Genomic DNA, 14068 nt, shown 5'->3' on the forward strand with positions numbered 1-14068 from the left:
CATTTTTAACAGTGGCTTGAGAGCCCTGCTTATACGAGAAGAGCGGAGAGAAACCTCAACTGCCCACTGGTGAGTTTGTGTGGTTGAAAATGTTGTTCCTTCTCTTCTTCTGCCAGCTGTGGTAACGCGTGTAGCAACGTGAGTGTGAGATTGATAGGCGATAATGACATTTAAAGCGGTTTATAAGTAGTTGAGCTATAGGTATAGAAGAGATGGTGTGTGTGTGCGGGTGTGTGTGTGTGTGTGGTGTGTGTGTGTGTGTGTGTAGAGGTACGCGTGGTGTTGTCGGGGTGCTGTTGAGTCCCGTTTCCCCTTTTACTGTTTTCCCGATCTGGCTCTGTCTTGTTGCGTTCGTCAGTGCGCCATATAGCTCGTGTGTGTGTGTGTATCCACACTCGATCGAGACTCATACAATTTCCCACGCGGTGTTTTCTCTGCATCGCAGTTGTGGAGCAAGTGAGGTGCACCACAGGGAGGGGGGGGTGTTATGGGGGCAGAGAAAGAGGGGAGGGGGGTGGATAACTTATTAGCAAAGAAACTACAGTAGGTGGCCCATCAGTTGGCGAGAAGGGTGGCCTTTAAGTTGGCATGTAAAATCGAGAAGCGAGAGCGTTAGATGCGGCCCTCGACAGACCCGTTCAGGCTCGCAGTCCCTACATGATTAAACAGCACATGGCCTTATTTAGACGTTATGTCTGAATAGATAAACATTAAGACAAAAACATTTGTGAACAAGATGTACGAGTCTTATTACATCGGGTTTTCAACCGCGATGCGAAAACACCAGATCGTGATCGTTTCTGTCTCAGCTGAGCTTCTTGGGTGACTTACTTTAAGACGTTGTTTGGCAGTTATTGCAAACTTTTTTTCCTAAACCACAGATGTGCATGGTTAGTCAGATCTTGTGTAGCGCCAAACAAGAGAACCGCCCACAGATCGCGGATTTAGCCAGTTCAGCAATGAAGAGGCGGCGCGGCCCATGATCCGGACTGCATATAAGTCAAAGAGAAGCAGTCAGCATGCAGGCCCGTTGTTCCATCAAGGACAGATTCAAGGCACGTATGTCATGTGTCCCCTGGGGAAAAAAAATGTATACATCAGCATGCCTGTTCAACCTGCGCTAATTTATTTTGAATTTACAAAGAAGTAAACCAACTGAAAGAAAAACCACAAACATCGTTTTGTACATTAGTCGCAAAGCAAGCGATTACCTACATGTTGTGCTGACTCGGAAGTTCTAGCCGACGGCAAGCGGGCGCATACACAAAATGTCCAATGTGATTTTTGGAACATACAGGCATAAAAAATCCTCTGCGAAAAACACAGGGACAGTTTCCATCATGTTCTTCTGAAACTCGTTTAATAATAGGTGACCTATCATGCAAAATGCACTTTTGTACGTCTTTTCTACATGAATATGTGTCCCCGGTGTTCCAGGGAACTCACCAAGTGTCAGAAAACACAACCCTCTCTATTTTCCTCCATACCCAAATCTCTTAAAAAGGGGCTGCAACGGATCTGATACAGACTGATCCAGATTTGAACACTTCTATGACGTCACAGAAGTGGCGCTACGGCTATTGGGCCAACTCCACCAATCAGGAGGAGACAGCCACGGACATTGCCGTTCGAAAGCGCTGGAGACGCTGTAGTACATATGCCAGGCCTGTAGATGGTGCTGTTCTCACAGAATCAGCCCATGCAAAGACAGTGTTACATTGAGCGAAATGAGGAATGGCTAAAATGCATGATCTGTTTGGTATTTTGAAAAATAAAAAGTATAAACATGCCTTATATAGGTATGGTCCTACACTATATTATTCAAATATAGCATGATAGGTCCACTTTAAATGTGTATAGCGCCTTTCAGGGGACCCAAGGTCGCTTGACACTTACATGTTTTGTTCAGCAGGATCATCTCCACATATTAACACCACTTCATGATTTTTGAAGTATAGGCTAAAGGTACTACAGCAAGGTCACATGACTTCACGTCACCACGGCTAAGCTAAATGCGGCTAATGTTGGGCGTGATGACATTTAGTCGTCTCATTTAGACACTTTTTAGCAACGGCTGTTTTTTTATTCAATACTGACGTATTTTATGTCGTAGAACAAAACGATAAAATCTCTTAGCTTGTGTTAACCACAGACCTTATTTAAGGATAACAACCAAAAACACATTAAAAAAACGTTGACTTGAAGACGAGAAAAAATAAAAATAAGGACTCATTCCTTCACCTCTATATGTCACAACTTCATTATCAGTGAGATTGTTTATTAATAACATCAGATTAATGGATTCAGTGAAGCTTTATTGGGAATCAGGAATGCATAACAATTAAGAAAGAAAGAAAGTATTCATTGTGACCCAGCCCCTTGCACCGGTCATCTGCACACGTATTTTACAAAATTAATGAGTAAATACATTAAACCTGCAGGGCACTGTGCTTCCAAAGAGGGAGGGGCGGAGATAAAAGGAATCAGAGTATAGCTATATATAGAAAAAGACTATTGCCAAAAGGATTCAATCTGGATAAAATGACATCAACCAAATGAAAGTCAAATGATGACAATCACCATAAACAGAAATCATTAATAATTATGAGCATTATTTATTGCTTCAGATATTTGCATTTAAAGAACAGCCTGTACCTTAAATTCATTTAAATGTAATAATATAATACAACTGGTGTGTTCCATAAACGTATTAAATAGAGGCCGGCCACACAGAAGGCATAAAGTCACATGAGAAGATCACATTCATTTTTCAATTCTCAAATACTCGAACAGTAAAACTAAAAACTGTGAAGGTTGCAAAACTTTCTCTGCTGAAGTGAGTGTTGTGCATGCACTGTCGCAGTATCAAGTAAAAAAGCTGGACTTGAAGGATATGTCATTGAATCACATTATTTCCTTTCTTCTTGGACTAAGATAACAAGATCGTTACCACTGATGTCGCTAAATATGAAGCTAGAACAAGGAGAAGGCAAGCTTAGCATAGTTTAGCTTAGCATCAAGACTCAAAACAGAAGGAAACAACTAGCAGGGCTATGTCCGTAACTTAAAGTAATGTTCCTTAAATCCGAGTTAAAGAAAAATAGAAAGCATTCATTAACTAGTGAGGGAAATAAGGCAACTACAAATTGCTTAAAAAAAAGAGAAAGTAAGTCAAATCTCCTCCGGCTCACTTCTCTAGTTGCTTAGGGCGAGAATTTTGACTGAAGTCTTACCTCTCAATTGTTACTTAAATAGTTTGATGTTTACAAAGTTCTGGCCTTAACCCTTTGCTACATTCAAGCTAATGCTAATTTTAGGACATGCTTATCAGTGAGCTTTAAAACAGCTTCTGTTTAGCAGATTTCTTTCATTTGTACAAGCCAGTGTAGCTGTTTACCCCATTTTACATCTTGATAAAAAAAACATGGCACTATGCTAAGCTAACAGTTGCGCTTTAGCTTCGTTTTTACTCCACTGACACATTTATGCCTCGACAAAGAAGCAAATGACTGAAAAATTACACATTTAACCAGGGCCGCCCCTGGCCAACTTGTGGCCCCACGCAAAGTTATATGACGAGGCCCTCTGTGTCGCGAGCGCCGACGGGGAGGGAGGGGGTTGCTAGTGGAGCCTAGCAGCGGCGAAACTGTGCCGTGCCTACACAATTGCGCCACATAAGCGCATAGTTGCGTCGCATTTGCGGCTCCGTTGAGGCTCCCTCCGTGAGATGAGGCCCCCTCCCGCGAGGTGAGACCCCAGGCAGTCTGCGTGATCTGCCTGTAGGGAGGGGCGGCCCTGTATTTAACTGACTAACTTGTTTACAGCCTTTTTGCTAAGCTAAGCTAGCCAGTTGCTGGTTCTTGTTTCATATTTAACGCACAGACATGAGAGTGGTATCAATCGGAACATTTTAACTCAAAAGCGAATGAGCACATTTCCAAAATGTCAAACTTTTCCTTTAAAACACTCATTAAATTAAAACTTTGAATTATTACTAGATCTCATGTTTTTGCCTGGATATGGATAAGGAATAAGACATCATGAATCTAAAGGATAATGGTGAAAATGTAATCACCAGGTCATTGTGACGTTCTTCTCTTTAGTCCAAGGTCACTATTAACTGAAGCAGGTACTCTAAAATATAACAAAAACCTGCTCAAAGCATCTACATTTTTATAAAGAAAATGTGCAAGTTATCATAAAAGCTTATAGAAACAACAAGTTGATGCAAAAAACCCAAGATATCTTTAAAAAAAGCATTGTATATATTCGGTCCAAAAATGCTAAAGCTTAAGCTAATCTGCTCATTTCTCAATATCCAGTCAATGAAGCACTAGACTAGGGTAACACTGTGCTGCTGTATATGCATAACATAGAAGCTAACTGGCTTCGTGGTACTTTTCTAAAAGCAGGGAATATATACATGTTTCTTAAAACTACAAACATACATACAGGGTTCTCAACATGGTGACAGGAAACTGAAATCTGTCCCTGTTCGAAAATGATATTCATGAAAAAACTGCCCATTCAAAATTGCAATCAAAGTACCAACACAGGATTTAATGAAAGTCGTTAATCTGGCTTCTGTAAAAGTAACTGCAGGAGATTCCAGTGCATTCGTAATGAGTTATCACACTCTGAAGGCAACACATTTAGCATGGCTATTCATCTGCTTTTAACAAGGAAGCAAAGTCCCATGTCCTCGCACATCTGGACCCCACGGCCCATTTATACAAAGTAAGAGTCACAAAGGCAACAGCCGCTTTAGAGTAATGATACAAATGTTGTTTTGCATAGCATTTGGCTTTGCTGTACCATCATACACTGTAGACTCAAGGAGAACAAATATAAATGCCAAATGCTAAAATCATTCATTGACTGGAGTCCTAAAATGAGATAAATAAAAATTGGAAAGGGATATATTTTGTACAAACTCGAGGCATTTTCCTGACATGCAATGATTTCCAACGGGCTAAAAAAACACTATCGGACTAAGTGGCATTGATTGAGTCAGGAGGATGGGTGATTGCAGAGTTTAAACCTCCTCTTGTCTCACGGGTTCCCTGTTGAGATACGTTGCCCAGTACACCAGGTTAAAGGTCCCAAACAGCACCGGGAACACTATTCTGGACATCTTGTCGATCTTGCTCACACTGTTGTAAGTCTTTTTGGGGTCAGGGGCCTTGGTTTCAGCGGGTTTGAGTTGTACCGCAGTGCTGTTTGAAATAGTGGAGATGGACGAGTCCTTTGTGAGGTTGGTTGTGTAATTCAAGCCGGACGAGCAGGAGTTGTTGGGCTTTTTAGACAGAGCCAAAGGGTCCTTCTTCTGTGGGGAGAAATACATGCATTGATTGGTGCTGCACATTCAACAGACACAATAAAACAGGTGGTTAATAACACACAAGGAAAATAATCAAAGATGGCCAGTGAGGGTTGAAAGTGGGGATCGATGTATGCGGGCAGCAATGGACTGGCTGAATCTATTGATCCACCATTTATAAGCTTCTACTTCAGGGGTGTCAAACTCAAGGCCCGGGGGCCAAATCCGGCCCGTGACTTCATTTTCTGTGGCCCCACAAGAGCTTGCAAAGATTATATAATATGTTTATTATATGGTTACATGCCGCTTTAAAGAAGCACGTTGCCCATAAACTACATGTCCCACAATGCATCTCAAATTTGACTTTTTTTCTCAGTTAGACTTTTTTCCTTCAAAAAATATTCTTTTTTTCTCAGAATCTGCCTTTTTCTTTAGATTTTTTTTTCTCCAGAATTTTGCTTTTCTTTTTAAATCATTTTGTGACATTCTCACTGAAGAGGCTTGCAATTATTTTCCCTAGACTTCTGCTTTCAAACGTAGTTAATTATGAAGTTATTACCCTATCCCATAATAATCCAATGCAGAGGCAATCATGTAATATAATACATTATTTTATATATAAGTATTTTTATATAGTCTTATATATAAAACTGGGCCTTTGAGTGCAACCATGATGCTAATGTGGCCCGAGATGAAATTGAGTTTGAAATCCCTGTTCTATTTATTTTCTGATTCAACTCTTACTTTATGTGCGACATGGACTTCATTACAACTCCTNAAAAACCTGTCTGAAAATGAGCTGATCAGATTCTGGCCACTTTATGGTGTCATAACAATGTTCTGGCTTGTGTAACCATTAGTCAATCAGCAACNAATAATGTAATATAATACATTATTTTATATATAAGTATTTTTATATAGTCTTATATATAAAACTGGGCCTTTGAGTGCAACCATGATGCTAATGTGGCCCGAGATGAAATTGAGTTTGAAATCCCTGTTCTATTTATTTTCTGATTCAACTCTTACTTTATGTGTGACATGGACTTCATTACAACTCCTTTCTTCCCTTTCCACACTACTGATCATGAAGTATCAGAGAAGAGAGAATGAAAGATCGAAAAGGGAGTCGATCTTTGACTAAACCCACAGTAAGGTTTGAAAGCTGCAATCCCTGTAACACAAGCTTTTGTCTGTGGTTGTTGTCTCTATTAATTACAAATTCTTGAAATGACCAATGTTGAAGATCTCCTTAGATAATAATGTGGTGACTTTCAACAACAGACATAAATAATTACTTTGCAAGTTTATCCTGATTTCTAGGTATTCTCGGCATCTATTAAGAACCAAGGGACTTTACTGAGACTGAGAAATATCCATAAACGGCAATAATAAAACTAAATAAAGTAATTGAATATTAGAAACTACTATAATATTAAAACATACAAACCTTGGGCTGTTGGGCCTCCATTGCTTTCTTCCCGTCCCAGGCCCAGCTCCTTTTGGTGAAGTAGTTCACGGTGGCAAACTCGATGAGGGCGGAGAACACGAAGGCGTAGCACACGGCGATGAACCAGTCCATGGCGGTGGCGTAGGCGACTTTAGGAAGAGAGTTTCGAGCGCTGATGCTCAGAGTGGTCATGGTGAGCACCGTGGTCACACCTGGGGGGGGGGAAACTGTGTCATTATGACTAACCGGAAATACTACTACTTTTATTCACATGGATTTAGTTGTAGTGAAAGGAGGGGGCATTTATTTATAGACAAATCATGCAGGAGCAACAGCAAGTTCTTTCATATAATGGTCACCTATTAAAATCCACTTTCTCATGTCTCTTCTACATCAACATGTGTCCCCTCTTCTTCATGTCTCTTCTACATCAACATGTGTCCCCTCTGTGTAAAGAGATTCTGAAAGTTTCAGGGACAAAGATTCTCTCTCTTTTTTTCCTGATCCATTTATATAAAAACCTGTCTGAAAATGAGCTGATCAGATTTTGGCCACTTTATGATGTCATAACGATTGTTTGGCTTGTGTAACCATTAGCCAATCAGCAACCAAGGTAACCCCCCACACCTTATCACCTGAATCTCCTCCTAGAGCACCATTGTGTTCTTTGTAACCAAATGTCTCTCAGAGGGGCGTGGGGAGGGGCTCCTTATTTTCATCTAAAGTAACAGACCGAGAATCAGCACTTTGGAAACAGGGCTGAAACAGAGGGGATTATGGGTAATGCTGCAATGATCTGTTTGGTGTTTGGAGCCAAACACTTCAGAGACATGTTTTGTACTTATCTGAGACCTGTAATATATTGATGAAAAACAGAGGTTTCTAAGAATATAACCTCAGTTTTATGTTTTGTACTAATTGATTGTTTAAATGGTTTATTTATAATTTCATGTTACTCGCTGATGTGTGTGTAAGCTCACCAAACACTGTCCTCGCCGGCACTGACTCCCTGTTGAGCCAGAAGGAAACCTGGGACAGGATGACGGTCATGAAGCACGGCATGTAGGTCTGGATGACGAAGTATCCGATCTTCCTCTTCAGGTAGAAGTGAGCCATCATCACCGTGTACTGACCTGAAGCACACAGCCGCACAGAAAGAGGAGGAAACACTCAAAATGTCATTATTTTAGTTTTTTGGGGTAATGTAATCCCTACTTTGACAACGAAGGAAGTGTATGGTAAACAGAACCGGAATAATTTAAATTTCAGGAGGTAAAATTGTGTTAAAAAAATAATAAATAAATGAAGGAACAATTTGCAATTCAAATATAAAAGTAAAATAAAGCAATTTAACATTTTGGTTTTGGAAAAACATAATCCTTATTCTGGATAATGAAGAAGGTATATAGTAGTCAGAATCATAATACTTTATATATCCAGCGGGGATATAAAATAATAATATATACAAATAAATTAAATAATTAAGTATATATAAATAAACAAACAAAATAAAAAAAATTATAATAAGAATAATAGTAATAATCATGAATAAGAAATAATAATAATATTAATACATTAAAATACCATGCGTATTAGCATTAATAACATATTTAAACTAAAGGAAAAGCTTTGCAAAAAATATACAGACTGAGAGCTATTAATAGACTCCAGCTGTAATTATCTTTCCCCTTAAGTACAGTGAACACAGCACCGTTTATTTTCAGTCAACCCCGCACACACCGTCCTGCTAATCCCAATCCCAAAATAGTCCCGAACAAATGCACGCTACGCCTGTCCGAGCAATGTGCTGGGAACTACAGTGCGTTGGATTTAGGAAATGACAAGGATAGAAAGTATTAAGAGAGGGACTAACACACTTTTGGTTTTGATCTTTTCATAAGATTTATTGACAATAAGAAAAAAAGTAATATCAGCAGCTTTATCCTAAAACCCTGGTTTTCTGCAGCTGTCACATTTTCTCGCTGTGGCCTCGTTTGTCACTGCAAGACAAAAAGTGCTGCACAAACGATGGATAGAAGTGAGAACACAAAAAATGTCTTTTGTGCGGTATTAAACAATTATAAAGAAATAAGTAATTTAAAGTATTTCATCGATACGTTTCACTATAAATAAAATGATTACCTGTAAAAAAAAGTAGAGTGTAGTTAAAGCACTTAAACTGCAGTAAAAATGCAATTAAAGTATCAAGGTTTCATGTTAGTATTTAGTGTCTCTACTGTGACATGTCTTCATGCTTTAATGTTCAAAAAGCTCTTTATTTGTCTCATACTGCCTGTTCTGCAGCACCTCTTTTCACCCTCTGTCTGAAACCAGAGCCCAGTCTGCTCTGATTGGTTAGCTCTGTTGTGATTGGTCAACCGTTTAGAGATGTCCCGCCCCTTAGCCTAAAGCAGGTTCAGGTAGTAAATAAAGGAGTTTAACCGAGGTGTTTCAGTTAGGGGGGGAGTGTGTGGGTGAGAAACTCCCTCAGGAGGGAACACAGGGATGTTAGCCTTTGCAGACCATTTACATGTACACAAATCTATATAACACACTAGAGGAGAGGAAAACCACAAAAAGCAGAACCTCCTTTGACCTATTTCTTGACGTACTTTAGAGAGGGATTCCCCTCGCTTTATTTTCATGAATGTTTTGGTGCTGTCATTTCTTCTGTGTTTTAATTTTCTCTTATCAGTTGGTGGGCTGCACAACTAAACTTGCAGGCAATAAATACTCCTCGAAGCATGAAAAACTAGTTTGTGTGTATGTGTGTGTGTGTTTGTGTGCGTGTGTGTGTGGGGGGGGGAATCATCATATCCTGTTAATCAACGGAAGATTGCATTTGAAGGATTCTCAAAAATCCTGTCGAGTCTGATAGAAAATCCACAGATGACGGCAGCTTTCTCCTGGCAAAATCCGATTTTTCTCTCCCACTAATCCCCTGTCACAATCTGCATCCTGTATATCTCCCTCGCCCTGCCTCTCTCCCTCTGTGTGTGTGTGTGTGTGTGTGTGTGTGTGTGTGTGTGTGTGTGTGTGTGTGTGTGTGTGTGTGTGTGTGTGTGTGTGTGTGTGTGTGTGTGTGTGTGTGTGTGTGTGCAGCAGGCAGACATCCCATCCTGTCAGGCCGGCTCTTGATTGAGGACGTAGATCCACAGCGGTGATTACAGGTGCACAGATGACAGAGTCAGAGGGCGGTTGAGAGGGGACTCTGGTGGAGAACAAAGTTTGGATGTGCAATGCGGTGGCTTTGATCATGTCCTTAAATATAGAAGCACCTGTGCTGCCTTCGCTCCGAGGACTCCCGGCCACGTGGATGGATATCTGCAAGGTGTGAAAAAATGCGGCTGTGGTGGATTTTACTCTTTGCTTTCTGGAGTGTCTGCGGGGAACTGCCATTCATAGCGGAGAACAACGCGGCTATGCTGGTCAACTGGTAAGCACTGTCAACTTCAAAATCTGCTGATGTCAACTTCAAAACTGTGGCAGTGCAAAGAAATAATGAGATAGGAAGCCAATGCACAGAAACACATATTTGTATCCTCCTTAGATCTTTTTAAAATATGCAAGTATGGTGTCCTCCTAAGTCAAAGCAACAGACAGGTAATAAAACATCTTCTAGTGCCTGCTGCATACAATACAATGAAATACCTCCATATGTTGTCGTAAAGCCACCGTGCAATGAGTTAATCCTCCTTCTCTGTTCCTACATTTGTACCTGCTGCTGTCAAAAGAAATAATGAGATACACAGAAACACATGTTTTAATCCTCCTAAGATCTTTTGAAACTTGCAAGTATGAGACAGACACAAAGTCAGCAACAGGTCGTAAAACATCCTCTAAATAAAACCCAAGATAATATACTCAGCACTGAAATTCCTCCATATGCTTCTGTAAAAGCCACCTTGCACATTATAGTTAATCCTGCTTCTCTCTTTTTGCAGTAAGGAAAAATCCTTATTACCGAAACATTTTAAAGCTTTGAAATCTGGTGCTGTCTAGAGAAATGACAAGACTGGAATCCAATGCACGGAAACATTGATTCATCCTTCTAAGATCTTTTCAAATCTTGCAAGTATGGTGTCAGAAGTCAGCAACAGATCACAACACATCCTCTAAATAAACCCAAGATAAGAAATTGCTCCACATGTTGTCATGAAAGTCAGATGAGTTCATCTTCCTTCATCCTAATAATCAAAACATTTGTAACACTCTTAGCATCTCTTATCTCCAACAACTCGGCTATGTTGGTCAACTGGTTAGCTTAAAGATCTGCTGTCCAAAGAAATAATGACATGCTCAGAAACACGTGTTTAATCCTCCTAAGATCTTTTAAAACTTAGCAAGTATGGTGTCCTCCTCGGCTCAGAAGTCAGCAACAGGTCATAAAACATCCTCTTGTGCCCGCTATTTAAAATCAAATCAAACATACACTCAGTGGAGTAATTCCTCCATATGTTGCCGTAAAAATCACCTTGCACATGTGTTAACCTTCCTTCATCTTGATGAGCAAAACATGTGTATCACTCTTAACATGTGTTATCTCGAACAACATACACAGAACAATTTATTTGGATCCTCCTAAGATATTTTAAAACGTGCAAGTATGGTGTCCGCCTAGGCTTAGAACTCAGCAACAGGTCATAAAACATCCTTTAGTGTCAGCTATATACAAATAAAGCCAGAGATGGTTTACGAAGCGGACAAATTCCTTTATATTTGTTCATAAAGGTGAAGACATTCCTTCATATTTATTCATTAAAGCCACCTTGCAATTAGTTAATCTTCCTTCTATCTTCCTGCAGTAAGAAAACACTTCATGCTACAGTAATAACCAAGACCTTTATTTCTACTATCACTGTATTGTCTCAAATGTCACATTACTTTAGGTATATTTCCCAAGGATTACACAGTATTTCCAGTACTACAGCACGGATCACATCCATCTGTTGAGCTTTGACAGATGCAACTACAACGTTTGCTTGTCATCGATTTTCACTGCTGTGTCTATATTCATCCTGTCAGGCTTAACCTGTGAGGTCAAAGGTCTCCTCTGCCACAGTGTGAGCTTTGCAGAGCTATTCTCGGATTTTTAAAGAGGGTTTTTGGCTCAGATTAGCTAATTGAGACCCATGCTGGCTCTGTGTATCTGAGAGGGGGGTTTGTTGCATACAGAAAAGTAAAGCAACCTGATCTGAACTGCTTCATGCTGTGCATACTTAGTGGCAGTTGTGAAAGAATAACGGCTTTTTACTTAAGTTAACAATGGAAATTATTATACTTGTTGCCCTGTTTGGAAACAGAAAACAACAAGAGTTATAAAATAAATGTAATTTAGTGGAGTAGAAGTATAAAGTATCTCTTTGAATTTAAAGAGGACATATTCTGCCCATGTTTAGGTCCATATATGTATTTTGTGTCTCTCCTGGGACATGTCTCCGTGCTTTAATGTTCAAAAAGCTCTTTATTTTTCTCATACTGCCTGTGCTGCAGCACCTCTTTTCACCCTCTGTCTGAAACCAGAGCCCAACCTGCTCTGATTGGTTAGCTGGCCAGCTCTGTTTGTGATTGGTCAACCGCTTAGAGATGTCCTGCACCCTTAGGCCCGTCCACACGGAGACAAAACCGATTTCGAACCGAAGTTGATTTCAAAAAAGTCTTCCGTCCACACGGAATCGGCTCAAGAAATGTGTCCGTCCAAACGAAACCGCTCGAAACCGCTGGATACGCTGTAGTACATATGCCGGGCCACAAAATTCACCAAAAGCAGCAAATAAGACCCCCCCCGAGCATGGGCATAAGGCATAAACAAACAAACCAGGTAGAAGATGGCGGATATTGTTGCTGATGGTTGTGGTAGCCAGGGTACTGAAGTGCATCGGTGACGCTTTCGATTTACCACGATACACCCGATACTTCCTTGATGTCTGCCATGTATAAAGGCAGTAGTGTCAATTTTATTCAACCGATTAAACCCCGACATTCCTGATACGCACCAGGTAACACAGAAACCCCTCAACCCACCCATCCGATGATAAAAAACCCCCATTTACCAAGACCAGGTTTTATCGGAATCTTTCTGACTTCAAAACGGAATCAGGCAGTACACCGATGTAGCGGATTTAGACTTTTAGGACTTTTTATCACCTTTGTAAAGACATAAACGGAACAAATCAATCAAATCGGGGACAACCACAATAGAAAAATGATAGTAATAAGGAAGATCTCATAATTGGGGGGAGGGGGGGGGTCGGGGGGGATAGAAGAAAGACTCAGTAATAACACACGGTGGGTTCTACAAACACTCTCTTATATATATATATCAAAAAATTATCCAACCTATCTCTGTTACTCCTTCCAAAATCTCTCGGAGGGTGTGTACGGTCGACAGAGATCCTGCCTCCTCCCCTGTTTTTGTAATAGGAGCCAGGACTCGGCCCAGGACGTCCAATTAGCATGCGTCGGTAGCAACACGAAATGACTCCTGCAGTCGAGACACCTAACCCGATACTCACACTGGCACCCTCCTCCCCCCCCTTAGCAGTTCCCTCCACCCCCGTTCCGTAGCTACCTAACACAATATTCTTCATCTATGATTGTAAAGACGGCGAAAACGACCTCTTCAAAAGTCCCCGCCGTAAAGATCGCGACATTACTGTGTTCACCTCCCCCCCCCCCCCCCAGAGACAGCCTTGGACATGCCGTGTTTTAGCAATTACATGTAATAATCATGAGATTTAACAAATACAGAATTATATAAACTAAAAACTTACCCTGTGTGCATATATCATGTGAAAATGAGTCATCATTAGAAACCAATAAATAGACTCATAACTAACATAAGATGGAAATATGAAGAATGAGTTAGAGTTATAGGTGTTCGGTGTAGTATATCAGTTCTAGTCGTCGTCGAAATACTATAATTTGAGGATTCCAGGAAACAAATAGAAGGCCATGATCACTGTCAGCTCAGGATAATGATCGCGCGGTTGTACAACACTAATCGGATTCCGGGCAGGGTGTGCCTCTCTTAAAGTCAACATAGCGTTCCAAGAATAGCAATGCCAAAGCAGGGTCTCGCTTGCCTCGGGGCTTGCTATTTGGCCGAGGTTTCCCCATCAGGACCCTGCGAACGCCAGCACATGGGGATATGCTATAAAGGACGCTACTGCGGATCGGGCGGAGAGGGGTGGAGGAGGACGTGTGCGCGAACAACGAGCGCAAGCGATTGTTTGTGTTACCGCTAGGCCCAACGCAAGCACGAGTCTCGATACTGGTACTATGTCTAAAACACGTTA

General features: G+C 40.8%; 1 protein-coding gene across 1 annotated transcript in view; it reads right to left on the reverse strand.

Moving 5' to 3' along the window:
- Positions 1–2294: 2294 nt before the first annotated feature.
- Positions 2295–14068, reverse strand: part of LOC104946646 (gamma-aminobutyric acid receptor subunit alpha-5-like) — a 34105-nt gene continuing 22331 nt past the window's right edge. Inside the window, exons 4-6 of the mRNA XM_010772522.1 lie at positions 7751–7903; positions 6771–6982; positions 2295–5326 (exon numbers count right to left, since the gene is read on the reverse strand). Of these exons, the coding sequence (XP_010770824.1) occupies positions 5036–5326; positions 6771–6982; positions 7751–7903 (656 nt within the window). The 3' untranslated portion in view covers positions 2295–5035. The remainder of the gene's footprint in view (positions 5327–6770; positions 6983–7750; positions 7904–14068) is intronic.

Source organism: Notothenia coriiceps, unplaced genomic scaffold (assembly GCF_000735185.1).
Source record: "Notothenia coriiceps isolate Sejong01 unplaced genomic scaffold, NC01 NC01_scaffold00011249, whole genome shotgun sequence".
In the NCBI taxonomy this organism is placed as follows: Eukaryota; Metazoa; Chordata; class Actinopteri; order Perciformes; family Nototheniidae; genus Notothenia; species Notothenia coriiceps.